This window comes from Bos indicus x Bos taurus, chromosome 3, assembly GCF_003369695.1.
Source record: "Bos indicus x Bos taurus breed Angus x Brahman F1 hybrid chromosome 3, Bos_hybrid_MaternalHap_v2.0, whole genome shotgun sequence".
Classification (NCBI taxonomy): Eukaryota; Metazoa; Chordata; class Mammalia; order Artiodactyla; family Bovidae; genus Bos; species Bos indicus x Bos taurus.
In genome coordinates, this window is record NC_040078.1 from 21,373,080 (window position 1) to 21,387,509 (window position 14,430).

The window sequence follows — 14,430 nt, forward strand, 5'->3', positions numbered from 1 at the left end:
TGTGTATTTGCGGTAGGGAGTAGGGGGCCACAGGTGGAGCAGGTAGGCTTTAGGTACACTTCGGATTTTAGCAGCTCATGTTTTCTTTCCCGTAGGGAGAGACTCACTGTAAGTAGCTACCTCTTTTAGCGATCGGATTTCTGGTCCACACCGTCCTTATTTGCAGCATACTTCCACTCAAAACGCATATAAGGGTTTGCTTGTAGGGAGTCAGAACAGTAGTGAGAATGGTGAAATCCAAGAACGTCTCTCCCATCCACTCCCTGCTGCTGCTGCTGCTGCTAAGTCGCTTCAGTCGTGTCCGACTCTGTGCGACCCCGTAGACGGCAGCCCACCAGGCTCCCCCGTCCCTGGGATTCTCCAGGTAAGAATACTGGAGTGGGTTGCCATTTCCTCCTCCAATGCATGAAAGTGGAAAGTGAAAGTGAAGTCGCTCAGTCGTGTCCGACTCTTATCGACCCCATGGACCGCAGCCCACCAGGCTCCTCCATCCATGGGATTTTCTAGGCAAGAGTACTGGAGTGGGGTGCCATTGCTTTCTCCCATCCACTCCCTAGAGGAGTTAATCTCTCCTCCGCAGGCTCAGAGTCCCGCCCTCTCCCGTCTCAGACTCCGCCCCTCTCCACTTCTCCGCTGTCCTGGCGGGCTCATCCAGGAGAGGGCGGCCCCAAGTCCCAGCGCTGGGCCGGGCTGAGCTCCCGCCCGGGCGGAGCTGCGGCTGCAACGTCCAGCTGCCGGACCGACCTCCAGCCGTGCAGACCTTGGGAGCAGCGCCGGGCCCCTTCCCCCCCCATCTCCTCAGCTCCCCCTCTGAGCGTCCCGAGCCCCCTCCCCGCTCCTTGCAACTGTGCCGGTAAGTCCCACTCTCCGCACGAAACTTTTTGCTGGCGAATTTGAGCCCTACCGCGGGACCATGAGATACAATGTAACCGGTGGGGGGGAGGGGGTGAAGAATTGAGAATAGCCGTCTTGAAATAAACAATTCACGACTCTCATGCGTCCCTAAAATGGATCAGGTCTCACCCATTTCCCGAGTTGGTGGAACTCTTGAATTTGGCTGGTTAAACTTGTAGATAGGGAGATGAGGGGGTTTGCTCCAACTTTGCTCCCCCCTCCCCCATTTGTCTGAGATTAAGCCCTTCTCGAGACTTTTCCCTCCATATCCCAAGTATCTTTGGCTTTCTCAAAGCTCATCCCTTCCCGACTCCGGCGTGGCAAGGCCCCCCTCCCCCAGGTACTTCGGGTTCACCTCCTCTCGCATGCCACCGGGGACCCCGCGATCCTTCGGGCGGCACACTCCCTCCGGGTCTACGGGTCTGGCACCGCGGCCAAAGACGTGCAGCGGCTGGGTCCGGCTGTGGAGGGAGGGGCTGAGGCTGGGGTTCGTCCGAAACACGGCGGGCGGGGCTGGGAAGGGGAGGTGTAGGGGGCCGGACGGGGCGGAGCAGGCGGCATTTGCGGCCGGCGCCGGGGTGGAGAGTTGTGCGCCGGTCCCTGGGCCTGAGCTTCGGCTCGGGCTCGGGCGCCTGCGATGTCTCAAGATGGCGGAGCTGGGCGAATTAAAGGTACCGGCCCCCTCCCCCATCCCCATCTGGACTGAGCCCGGCTGTACGCCGAGTCTGGGAAGCGACCGAGACTGGGTGCTGAGGGCTTGGGTGGCGGCCGGAGACGTGGTGGGGACTGGCTGCTGGGGGTGGTGAGAAGTGGCTGTGGGCGAGAAAGGGGCTGCGCGGGGCTCCGGGGGCGGGGCCGCGGGGCAGATGTAGGGGTGGGGCCGAGGGGAATTGCAGCTGTTGGGGGCCGAGGCTCAGGGGGCGGGGACGCGGGGTAGAAGTCGAATTTGGTAGTAGGGGCAGATGTAGGGGTAGGGCGGGGAGGAAAAGCTGCTGTAGAGGCAAAGCGGACGAGTCGATCGAGGCCTAGAGAGGTGACAGTAGGGGGCAGATGATGGGAATGGGGCTGGGGGGCCGATTACCGGGAGGCTCCTGGGGGAAAGGCGCTGAGAGGATAGAGACTTTGGGGCTGCTGTTGGGATCTGAGCCTTGGGAAGTACCAGTAGGTGGCTGAGATCTAGGGGGCGGGGCTGTACGGGGATAGATCGAAGGGGTGGGGCAGAAGCATCCTGGAGGCTGAGAGGAAGGTCCTGCCTTAGTGAATCGGTATCTCTGGGCAGAGAGAAAGTGTGAGACTATGGGATTGAAAAGAAGAATTTCTTGACAAAGCTAATGGAAAAATAAAGACAGGACCGAGGAGATAAGGATGAGGATAAAGGTAGAGGAGCAAGTTTTTAATCATATTCCTCAAAAGGGGCCCAAAGCCATAATGCCTCCATAAGAGTTGCAGATGATTAGTAAGATCGGCCTGTGGCAGGGTCTCCTGGAGATTCACAGAAGTGAGTCCTCTAAGCGGAGAGCTTACCACTACCAGAATCTTGAGGATAAATAACCATCTTGCAGAATCTTTAAAAACCATGGGGTTCACCCCCTTGCTTCCTGGCTTTATTCTGCCTTTTGAAATGGAAGCAGAGTCATGGGAAGGTCTGAGGTCTAGTCACTGGTTCCAGCTTCCTAGGAGAGTGTGCAGTTCTGCAGTCTGGCTCAGGGGCTGATCACCTTCTCTCCATTCTTCCAGGGGCTCTCTTTAGAGCTTTCCCCTTGTTTCTTCCACCCCTGTGGAGGAAGGGAAGAATCACTTACTTTCTCTGGGTAGGAGAGAAGCAGGTTATTAGTTCCTGGCAGATGGAGTAAACAGGTAAACAGGAAGGATACCTGGACTCCACAATTCACTGTTAACCCCTCACCCCAAGTTTTGGTCCTGTTTCTCTCCCAGAAAAAATAGGACTGAGGGGTGAGTGGTTATGTAAATAACACCAAGAAAAGGTTTGGGAAGTTATGAGCATTGAACCCTGACCTGGCCACAAAAGCTTGGGGAAAATAGCTGAGGTAGATTAAGGTGTGGAGAGGAGTTGATTTTGAGGCACAATCCTCCAGCCACCTGGCCCCTTTCTTCCCTGTGGGGCTGTGTGGCCTGAATCCTCTTCTCCCCCTCCTCCCTGTCTCCTGTTCCCTTTCAGGAGGCTAGGATGGGTCTGAGAGTCTGAGAAAGAGCAAGAGAGGAGATAAGCGGCTTAAAGGAGGGTCCAGGCTCAAGGCAGGGTGGTGGTAGGCTGTAGTGGACTCAGAGTTGTGCTGTAGGGTGGCATGCACCCTGCCCCCACCTGGTCAACTGACGGGATGGGGAGACAGGATTGCTCAAGCCTGGGGGATAGTGGAGAGGTGACCTCAGGGTTGCTAGAATGGGACTTAGATGTCCTTTTGGCTAGGTAGGCAGTTTGGCAGTAATCCACTGGCTGCAAAGCATCTTTCAGATCAGTGCTGGAGGGAAAGCGCATTGCCCACCTAAAAGCTCAGCCCCAGTGTCTTTGGCAGGACAGGTCTGTGCAAGATAGGATCCTCAAGCTTCTCTGATCTCCACAGCACATGGTGATGAGTTTCCGGGTGTCTGAGCTCCAGGTGCTCCTCGGCTTTGCTGGCCGGAACAAGAGTGGACGGAAGCACGAGCTCCTGGCCAAGGCCCTACACCTCCTCAAGTCTAGCTGTGCCCCCAGCGTCCAGATGAAGATCAAAGAGCTTTACCGCCGACGCTTTCCCCGCAAGACCCTGGGGCCCTCTGATCTTTCTCTGCTCTCCTTGCCCCCTGGAACCCCTCCTGTAGGCTCTCCTGGTCCTCTGGCTCCCATCCCCCCGGCCCTCTTGGCCCCTGGCACCCTGCTGGGCCCCAAGCGTGAAGTGGACATGCACCCTCCTCTACCCCAGCCTGTGCACCCTGACGTTACCATGAAACCATTGCCCTTCTATGAAATCTACGGGGAGCTCATCCGGCCTACCACCCTAGGTATGGATCTTTATGGTCCCTGGGTCTTCCTGGCCTCCCTGCCTCTTCCTCAAGCCTTTCTTAGGCTTTTGTCCTGTGCGCTCAGCACACTGGAATAGGGGCCACTTCTGTGGCCACGTGGGCATGGGCTTGGGAATAACTGCCCCTTTGTGTCCTCAGCATCCACTTCTAGCCAGCGGTTCGAGGAAGCGCACTTCACCTTTGCCCTCACCCCCCAGCAAGTGCAGCAGATTCTTACTTCCAGGTATGTCTCTTTGAGTCCCCCTGCCTCATCCTTGGGTGGTTACCCTGAGACTCTGCTCTCTGACTTTCTTCTTTTCTTTTTTGCCCCCTTCTCACCATCCTCCTGCACCTGCTCTGTCCCTCATTCTCTTGTATGTCTCGTCTCTATCCCCTGGACATCTAACTCTCTGTTTCTCTGTTCACCCCTGTGCTACCCGCCAGGGGCCACACACTGACATCTCTCCTTCTCCCTCCCTGTTTCAGAGAGGTTCTGCCAGGAGCCAAATGCGATTATACCATACAGGTGCAGTTAAGGTGAGTTGATGCTGTCTCCCAGCAGGTCTCCCACTGAGGGTGGGAACGAAGTGAGGGTATGCGCGCTCTTTATTAGGAGATACCCCTGCTCCGTCACACCCGCCTGGAGTTCTTGTTTGGAAGCTAAAGGCTACAGATACCCTTGATTGATTTTCTGAGATTGCCTACCTCTCTTTGTCAGATTTTGTTCCAGAAACTGCCTCCCATACTTTCATCTTCTCTTATCTGTTACCAGGTTCTGTCTCTGTGAGACCAGCTGCCCCCAGGAAGATTACTTCCCCCCCAACCTCTTTGTCAAGGTCAATGGGAAACTGTGCCCCCTGCCGGTAAATGCTCTTCTTCTTCTGACAGTCGCCCTCTCCTTGTTTGAGTTCTTCAATGTTAGCTACACATCTGTTATGAAAGAGATGTGCCTAGCACAGTGCCTGACACATAGTAGGTGCTCAGTTTACTGCCTGAATCGATATAGTCTGGCGAGAACTACGATAGGGCTGAACAAAGGTTCTCTTAGAACCCAGAGGAGGGACGTTGTTGTTGTTCAGTCGCTAAGTTGTGTCCAACTCTGCGATCCCATGGACTGCAGCATGGCAGTCCTCTGTGTCCTTCACCATCTCCCGGAGTTCACCCAAGGTCATGTCCATTGAGTCAGTGTTGCCATCCAACCGTCTCATCCTCTGCTGCCCTTTTCTCCTTTTGCCTTCAATCTTTCCCAGCATCAGGAGGGATATTAGTTCAACCCAAAGACTCAGAGAAGATTCTCAGAAGTGATGATCCTAGAGTTGAGGGTTAGAAGAAATTGGGTATCCCTACTCTTCCTTTTTAAGAAGGCAGTGAGCAGGTTCCTTTATCTTTGGTCAGTGAATAAGCTCTCCTTTTCCCCCAGGAATGAACCTCACTCCCGACCCTAGCTAGTGCCCCAGTTTTTTGAGTCACTGAATGGGCCCCCATCTCCTTGGTCAGAGAATGAGCTGACCTTTTCTCCAGAAAGTGAGTAACCTAAGACAAGATGTGTTGACCAGTCCGCCCCTCCCTCCTCCAGGGTTACCTTCCCCCTACCAAGAACGGGGCTGAGCCCAAGAGACCCAGCCGCCCCATCAACATCACACCCCTGGCTCGTCTCTCGGCCACTGTTCCCAACACCATCGTGGTCAACTGGTCGTCTGAGTTTGGACGGGTGAGCATGGTTGAGACAGGGAGCCTGGAGAAGCCTGCAGGGAATGAGAGGGAACCATCAAGTGTCTTGGGCTGGGGAAATATCCATCTCTTTGTGGGTCTCTCTCCCTTAACTTGCTGTCTCTGGCCCTTGTGTGACAAAGTGGAGATGGTGGTAGTGGAGGTGTACAATGCAGAGGCTAATTGTTTCCCCCACCTCCAAGTAGAATTACTCCTTGTCCGTGTACCTGGTGAGGCAGCTGACGGCAGGGACCCTGCTACAAAAACTCAGAGCAAAGGGCATCCGGAACCCAGACCACTCCCGGGCACTGAGTGAGTAACATCTTGCCCCTCTTCCCTCGACCCAGATCCAGTTTTTCCTGGCCCTCTGGCCTTTATAGTTAAACTTATACCCTTCTTGTGACAACTTACCTTGTTACCTTTTACATGAATCCTAAAACCCTTGTGGTACCCCTCTTACCAGTCTTTGTGGTTGAAAAGTGGGGCCACTCCAGGCTTGAGTGACACTCTTGCATTCCCAGTTCTACATCTGCTTTGTACCTCACAGACCTTAACTGTTAGAATATGGGTTCTCCAGACTAGAAAGAGTCTTTTTTAAACTTAAAATTTTAATTTATTTATGGCATGCATGTTTAGTTCCCTGACCAGGGCTTGAACCTGTGCCCCTTGCAGTGGAAAAATGAAGTATTAACCACTGACCACCAGGGAAGTCCCTAGAAAGAGTCTTAAGTATCGTCTACTCCAACCGTCTTGGCAATGCTTCAATTCCCTCTAGGTCGTCTCTGCCAAAGATGCTGAAGATTAAGCATCTTTAGGGACTGGCAGATCCCCTTCCCCCACTTAGCCTTCATAATGCAGGTCCCAGGCCACCCCCATATGCTATCTCATAGGCCCCCAAAGCCTCTCTCCCCAGCTGCCTCTCAGTCAGGGCCATCTGCTTCTGGCTTCAGCATCTCCCGGGGCTCTCTCCAGCCTTGCTGACCCTGTGGCTCTGGCCCCACTCTTGTTTCAGTCAAGGAGAAGTTGACCGCTGACCCGGACAGTGAGGTGGCTACTACGAGTCTCCGGGTGTCACTCATGTGCCCGGTGGGTACCAGGGAGAGGAGAAGGGGCAGGAGGGGTGGCATGAACTTCTGGACGCAGATGAGGGTTCGTAGGGCGGTAGGCATAAAGCTTTCTGGGACATGGGGACTCTGACCAGAGAACTTGTCTTTCCTCAGCTGGGGAAGATGCGCTTGACTGTCCCTTGTCGCGCCCTCACCTGCGCCCACCTGCAGAGCTTCGATGCTGCCCTTTATCTACAGATGAATGAGAAGAAACCAACGTGGACATGTCCTGTGTGTGACAAGAAAGCTCCCTATGAATCTCTTATCATTGATGGGTAGGACCATTCTGCATTCTGCTTCCTTTTACTGAGGATATCTGCTAGGACTGCCCCCCGTATATATAAATCCATATCAATAACTTACTTCCCCTCCCTTGAACCTGCTTACCTGTCTATTTTATAGAAATATTATCTATCTTCCCACATTGAGGACTCACTACACATTGTGCTGAGAACTTTGCATGCCTTATCTCACTGAAGCCTGTGAGATGCCGATAACCCTGTGAGATGGGTACTGTCATTATAGGGGAGGGAAGCTGAAGCCTAGAAAGATGCAGTATCTTGCTCAAAGTTAGGGTAAGTGATACGAACTGTTATATAGAACAATTACCTGACCTCTTACTGTACATAGCAGTCAGGTTCTTCCGAGGGCCTGGATGTGCTGATCTAGCGAGTCTTAACTCTCTTCCAGATCCTCTGTTACGGTTCTTGTTCCCAGTGCCTTTTTTGAGGTGGTTTATAGAGTTCTGTATAGAGGGCTTTCTTGGTGGCTTAGTGGTAAAGAATCTGCCTGTAGTGCAGGACACCTGGGTTCAATCCCTGGTCGAGGAGATCCCCTGGAGAAGGGAATGGCTACCCACCCCAGTATTCTTGTCTGGGAAATCCCATGGACAGAGGAGCCTGGCAGGCTACAGTCCACGGGGTCACAGAGAGTGGGACATGACTGAGCGACTGACACTTTCATAGTGTTCTGTACCTCTGCTGCTTCTGTCTTATTCCTAGTACCACACGAAACAGATTTTTTAGCATGTGTTTATTTTAAAACTTAGCATTTAAAGTTTTCACAGCTCTTTTATACACCTTGGGCTTCCCTCATAGCTCAGTTGGTAAAGAATCCACCTGTAATGCAGGAGGCCCTGGTTTGATTCCTGAGTCGGGAAGATCCCCTGGAGAAGGGATAGGCTACCCACTCCAGTATTTTTGGCCTTCCCTTGTGGCTTAGCTGGTAAAGAATCCACCTGCAATGTGGGAGACCTGGGTTTAATCCCTGGGTTGGGAAGATCCCCTGGAGAAGGGAAAGGTTACCCACTCCAGTATTCTGGCCTGGAGAATTCCATGGACTGTATAGTCCATGGGGTCACAAAGAGTCAAGACACGACTGAGCAACTTCACTTTCACTTTCTTTATTCACGTTGCTTTGATTCCAACAACCCAGAGAGGCCAGGAGGGTGGATAACAGCCCTAATTTACAGATGAGGAAACAGGTTCAGGAAGGTGAGTCCCAGAACTCCGTGGCCACTGTTCCAGCCACCTCCCAGCCATGTGAATTCCCATCTTTCCTCTCCCCCAGTTTATTCATGGAGATTCTTAATTCCTGCTCGGATTGTGATGAGATCCAGTTCATGGAAGATGGATCCTGGTGCCCAATGAAACCCAAGAAGGAGGCATCTGAGGTTTGCCCCCCGCCAGGGTATGGGCTGGATGGTGAGTGACCCCTTGTCCCCCAGTTGAGCTAAGTCTTGTGTGGCTTCTTCTCTGAGACACAGTCTTCTTACCACCCACAGGCCTCCAGTATAGCCCAGTCCAAGAGGGCAATCCATCGGAGAGTAAGAAGAAGGTTGAAGTTATTGACTTGACAGTAGAAAGCTCATCAGATGAGGAGGACCTGCCCCCGACGAAGAAGCACTGTCCTGTCACGTCAGCTGCCATCCCGGCTCTTCCTGGAAGCAAAGGGTATGAAGAAACAGGCTGAATCTATAGCACAGGGCACAGAGGGAAAAATCAGGAATGGGCAGACCCTGGGGCAGAGAGGGGACTTGGGATGCTGAACTGGGTGAGGGCACCTGTGATTCCATCTCTTCCCCCACAGAGTCCTGACATCTGGTCACCAGCCATCTTCGGTGCTGCGGAGCCCTGCTATGGGCACGCTGGGCGGGGATTTCCTATCCAGTCTCCCACTACATGAGTACCCGCCCGCCTTCCCCCTCGGGGCTGATATCCAAGGTATGACACGGATCACAGCATGGGGCCCTGGCCTGCCACGTCCTCCCCGAAACCAGTTCAGAACCCTTGCTCCTCTTCAGAGCTTTTTGGCTATTTTGCAAAGGGCTACAATCCAGGGAACTTCCTTGAGTTTGTGTGTGTGTGTGTGTGTGATGAAGTGTTTCAATAGGAGGTTGATTTTAATTTTTCTTTTCCTACCAGGTTTAGATTTATTTTCTTTTCTTCAGACTGAGAGTCAGGTAAGTGGTCCCTTCTCCACCTCATATCTCTGAAGCTTCCTCTCTAGGCACTGATGGGGCCCCTCATTTTCCCGAGACCTAAGTCGGCTTCTTCATGAAGGGCGGGGTGGTACGGGCAGTTTATTTCCCTCGGAGGCCCCGCCTGGGACTTCCTCAGATTCTCACTGGAGTCTTCCTCTGTCCCGTTACTGTTTGTCTCTAGTTTTTGGTGTAGTTCTGCTCTTGTCTGCTCACCCCCCACCCTGCCCCCAACCCACGTGCACTTGAGCGCCGTGGCTGCCCTAGCCGGACATTCCACACATTTCAGACGCCCACAGGGCTGAGCTGGTGGGGCTGTCTCAGGGCAGGGAAGAGGGCTGGGGTGTGGGGGAAGGAGTCAGAGGAGAGCTCTCCTGCTTCTCAGAGAACTCTTCGGGATTCTGAGGGGTTGATTTATCCCATATGGTATTTGTGAGATGGGTGACTGGGAGGCGGGTAAGGAAGGTCCAGATAAAATCTTACACCACACTCTTGCTTCCTCCCAGCACTATGGTCCCTCCGTCATCACCTCACTAGATGAACAGGATGCCCTGGGCCACTTCTTCCAGTACCGAGGGACCCCTTCCCACTTCCTGGGCCCGCTCACCCCCACGTTGGGGAGCTCTCACCGCAGCGCCACGCCGGCACCCCCTCCTGGCCGTGTCAGTAGCATTGTGGCCCCTGGAGGCACCTTAAGGGAGGGCCATGGAGGACCCCTGCCCTCAGGTCCCTCTTTGACTGGCTGTCGGTCAGACATCATTTCCCTGGACTGAGTCTCCCAACACTGAACAAGTATGCTGTGGAGTCTAGACTCCTGGCCACTCTGACCCCTTGGGGCGGAGGCAGGGGAGCTTTGGTCAATGGCCAGAAATACCTTCGTGGACGCCGGTTTTTTGGCCTTATCTCTGCCTGACGAGGCTAGCACCCAAAGGGTTAATATTTAACCTCTTTTTCAGGACATTTGGGGTCTGCTTTTGGAAATGTTCTTTGACATCCAGCACATTCCTTTGGGTCTGTTAATCTAGGCAGTGGGAGGCAGATGGGATGGGATGTGAGTTGGGGAAAGGGCTGAGTCCTCAGCCTTGACTGTCTAGGGCCTTGTGGGGAAGGGGCTTTTCTCGTGTCCCCCAGATACCCTCTCTTCCCAGCCCCCACAGCCGGCTCTGCTCCTCCCCTGCATCCATCATCTCTTCGTGTCCATTCCGTTTTCTTTGGCCAAACAGACAGGTGGAGTAACTGAGATAGGCAGACACATGGACGGAGAATTCTATTTTGGGTTGCAGATCTTTTGTGCGTAAACAAGAAAAACCAAAATATTCCAAAGATGACCTTCCTTGCCTCCTACTGCCCAGTATGACTAAGGAGGAGATAAGGCCTTAGCCCGGATCCCCAGGCGTTTGGGAGAAGGGCCTGGCTGACTGCCTGGGTCTCTATTTATATATTTAAGTTCACAACGTTGCTTACGCTGACCAGCCTGGGGCCTGAGCTTCTAAAGGCTGGTGGCCCTGGGGTTAGGTCTGGCTCATTCTGCACCTTTCCTGGGAGGTGGGAGCATCCTTGTGCTCTCGCCTGTCTCCCTTTTCAGGCTCCTCTGGGGCCCAGGATCTATGTTGTAATTTTACTTTTTATTTTCACAGTTGTAGCAAAGTTCTTACCCATAATAAAGGTTGTGAATGTTCTGTGAGTGTCACGGAGGTGGGCTGGGGAGGTGATTAAGCACTCGGCTTTCCAGATCCCTGGTGTGGGGAGGTGGGGAGGGAGGTCCACGCTCTGCTATCCCTTGCTGGCCCTGGGTCCAAGTGAGCTCCAGGTGTTACACTGAGGACTTGCCAGGGCAGTTGTTCTTTCTTCCTTTCTTTGCCCCTTCAGCCCAACACCGTGGAGCCCTTATGTCCTTCCGCATCCTTACCTGCCCAGATGTTGCAGCCAAAGCATGAGGGCAAACTTGGTGCCAGTGCTGACCCTCTCTCTGCTGTCTGCCGTGCCCGGGGTTGTCCGCAGCAGGGTGGATGTGGGCAAGGCCAGAGGCTGGGCTCCTCCATTCTCTTTTAGTTCCACTGCACTGCAGAACGACAGCTCCTGTCTGGGCTGTGCCTTGTGGCTTAGCCCCACTTCCATATCCATTAGGTCATATGATCCTCCGAACCACCACAGGAGAGGGGTGGGTCGGGGGGGTTAACCTCATTTTACAGAAAGGAGGGTAAAATGACTTGCCCCAATGAGAGTGTGGGACCGAAACCCAGGTAGCCTATTAGACAGGAATTCTTGGGAGTATAATAGGCACTGTCTTTGATCTATGTGCTCTCTTCATTATCAGTTGACCAACTCCGTCCCTAAATCTCCCCCACAACACATGTCTTCCCCTGAGGAGACAGAAGGTAAACTTCTCAATGTCTATGTGTTGGAGGGACAGGGAGAAGTTCCTACTTACGGTACAGAAGATGGTAGGTCCTGGGGAAGATGTTTGGGGGTCTCTGTCCCATCCTCTGTGGCAGCCACTGCAGCTGCTATGTCTGGTCCCAGCCACATGAAGGCACTCACCTCTCCTGCATTTGGTTGAATCCGGGCCTGGGGCCAGACATGTTGATGCTTTAGTCATGGCCTCTCTCAGAAGACCTGTTCTTGATCACAGCCTACCCACAGGTGGAATGGAGAGACTTGGAGCAGGGACAAAGGAGAGGCTATTGTATTTCGTGTTATCTCTGACTTTCCCCGCACCTTAGTCATCCTTGGAACCAGTCTTTCTGGGCCTCCTCAGCCCCATTTCCTTTGTCTACTGCCAGCCCTACCTGGAGCTGCTGCTGTGACTCCTGGGAGATGACAAGTAGGTAGAGAACGATGTGATGGTATTTGGGGAGACCCCAGCTCAGCTTAGGGGGGTAGGCAGACTAAGAAGAAAAAAAAAAGAGAACTTCCTGTCCCTTTTTGAGACTTTGGAAATGCAGCTGAGGGAGTGGAGAGTAGAAATGGTGTAGGAGGGACATGGGTAAGAGTCATGGGATTGGGGACTCCAAACCACCCACACTCCATCAGTTTCCCTGTGGTCAAGGCAAGTAGGGCTGTTCTGTGGGCTTTGGTGGGTTAGTAGTTATTAAGTGCTCTTGGTTAGATAGGAAGGAACCTCTCCCAGGCCCCTGTCTCACCTCCCATAACCCCAGAGGGACCCAGGAGAACTGGCCCTGGGGCAGCTGGAGTCCACTCTCCTCCCAAAGCTCTCGAAGCCCCCCATCCAGCAGCTGGGGGTGAGAGGATAGGAGGTCAGAGAGGCCAATGCCTGGCTCCTACAAGTCCTGTGTTTGCCCTTCCTCCAGCCCACACCCCATGTGGTCCCAGACAGGGTCTCTCCTTCAGCAGAGGGTGCGGTCTGGCTCAGTTGATTGGTTACCTCTTCATCAGGTTCCACATGCCCACCTGCAACAACAGTGGGACCAGTCGGTGAAAGGTAGTGTTCCTGTCCAGGGACCCCCACTCACTATTCACGCTTGCCCCCTCCTCCAGTGGACACAGATGCAGTTGTAGCCCCTTGTGATTCTGGGACCTACCACACTTCTGGGCCTACTTCTGTCATTGAAACTGGGAAAAGAGCTGTGGGGTAGAGGCAGATTTCTTTCCTGGACATTGGGCCTTGTCCTCAGGTCACTCACCTGGGGGTACCCAGAGGTTGGGCGAAATGTTGAGGGTGCTTGTCCTTCGCGTCAACAAGACAGTCTGGTCGCTGGACTGCAGAATGACCGCCACACCCAGATCCACACCTCGACCTTTCGGGGGCAGCTCAACCCCCGGAGCCCTGGGCTGTTGGTCCAGGGCCGCAAAAGGGCAGAAAGGCGGTCGCTGGCGGGAGGGAGCCACTGGGGTTAACATCGCAGAAGAGACAAGGAACTGGAGGAGCCCGAGGCAGGTGACCGGCCCAGGCCTCTCGCCTCCAGCTCCCACCCTCTCCCGGTCCCTTCCTTCGGTCCTTCACCCGCCCCATCGCGTCCCCTCTCTCCACCTGGAGCGGAAGCCTGGCCGACGCGCCTGGGAAAGGCTTGTCCGAGAGGACCAGTTGTCCCCGCTTCAGGCCGCAGTGCGTGGGCCACGGCCCGAGCCCCGACCCGGCGCCCAGGAGGCCGCACACACTCTGCGCGAAGCTCACCGACTCCGGGCGCCCGGAGAGGAGTAGCAGCACCCGTGCCGCCGCCATCACGGGCTGCGGCGCGCCTGGCGCCCTCTGGTGGCCCAGCAGCGCTTCCCCTCCGAGCCTTCCGGCGGCTCGGAAGGAAACCGGGCTTCCGGAACGTCCCAGGGGGAAATTGAGGGAAGAACCTTGGGGATGATCCAGGAGTATAATAAATAAATGACAAAGCGGAACGCCTCTAAATCCTCAGCTCCTCTTGTCCTCCCATCTTCTGTTTAGGAAAATGATCCCTAGACTGAGCGATTTCTGGACTCATGTGTCATTTCCCACCAGGCATGGGTGGAACTCTGTAAGCAACCTTCCAGGACACTCTGCACACCTGTGCTAGCAGGTAACACCTCGGATTAATTACATCTATCTCTTAGCCAGACACCCAGGAAACATTCTTGACACCTTCTCTTTCTTTCTTTTCACTCAAATGGCAGCCAAGTCCACCAGATTCTACCTCCTTGAATGTTCTCAAATCTGTGTCTTAATCTCCAGCCTCCGGTGCCCTAGTTCAAGTCTTCTTCATATTCTGCCTGATATATTATTACAAATCTGTACGTAGTCCATCCTAAAAGCAATAAGTCCTGAATATTCATTGGAAGGACAGATGCCGAAGCTGACACTCCAACACTTTGGCCACCTGATGCAAAGAACTGACTCATTTGAAAAGACCCTGATGCTGGGAAAGATTGAAGGCAGAAGGAAAAGGGGACGACAGAGGATGAGATGGTTGGATGGCATCACCAACTCAATGGACATGAGTTTGAGTAAACCCTGGGAGTTGGTGATGGACAGGGAGGCCTGGTGTGCAGCAGTCCATGGGATCACAGAGTCAGACACGACTGAGTGACTGAACTGAGATAGTCCTGCCCCCACCAATTCATTCTCTACAGTTCAGAGTGATCTTTCCAAAACACAAGTCTGCTCATCTTGCTTCTCCATGGTCTCAGGATAAGCTAAGCTACTTACCACAGCATAGCAAGGACCCACCAGTCCTTGCTCCTGCCTGTCAATTCTGGCAGGACTTATGCTGTTTTCTAGTCATATCCTATTTGTGGGTCCCCTAAGAAACAGGC

The 14,430-nt window shown here is 53.8% G+C and overlaps 2 protein-coding genes across 4 annotated transcripts; one reads left to right on the forward strand and one right to left on the reverse strand.

Moving 5' to 3' along the window:
- Window positions 1–637: 637 nt before the first annotated feature.
- PIAS3 (protein inhibitor of activated STAT 3) lies at window positions 638–13,748 on the forward strand. Of its 3 annotated transcripts, none has more exons than XM_027535212.1 (14): window positions 638–853; window positions 3,477–3,894; window positions 4,054–4,138; window positions 4,381–4,431; window positions 4,667–4,757; window positions 5,471–5,605; window positions 5,811–5,916; window positions 6,617–6,690; window positions 6,825–6,985; window positions 8,280–8,413; window positions 8,494–8,662; window positions 8,799–8,932; window positions 9,134–9,171; window positions 9,696–10,869. In XM_027535212.1, exons 2-14 carry the CDS (start codon window positions 3,480–3,482, stop codon window positions 9,960–9,962), a joined length of 1,860 nt encoding a protein of 619 aa, XP_027391013.1. In that variant the 5' UTR covers window positions 638–853; window positions 3,477–3,479; the 3' UTR covers window positions 9,963–10,869. The 3 variants fall into 3 exon arrangements, with proteins under 3 accessions (XP_027391013.1, XP_027391021.1, XP_027391004.1); XM_027535220.1 differs by lacking the exons at window positions 638–853; window positions 9,696–10,869 and adding exons at window positions 1,454–1,565; window positions 13,586–13,748; XM_027535203.1 differs by lacking the exon at window positions 638–853 and adding an exon at window positions 1,454–1,565 and having other exon boundaries at window positions 9,696–10,868.
- On the reverse strand, window positions 8,097–13,572 carry NUDT17 (nudix hydrolase 17). The gene is made up of 8 exons (XM_027535247.1): window positions 13,181–13,572; window positions 12,834–13,020; window positions 12,575–12,600; window positions 12,333–12,425; window positions 11,979–12,077; window positions 11,621–11,757; window positions 11,099–11,251; window positions 8,097–8,649 (listed from the first exon to the last, which is right to left on the reverse strand). The coding sequence occupies exons 1-8, from the start codon at window positions 13,370–13,372 to the stop codon at window positions 8,628–8,630; spliced, it is 909 nt and encodes a 302-aa protein (XP_027391048.1). The 5' UTR covers window positions 13,373–13,572; the 3' UTR covers window positions 8,097–8,627.
- Window positions 13,749–14,430: the final 682 nt, after the last annotated feature.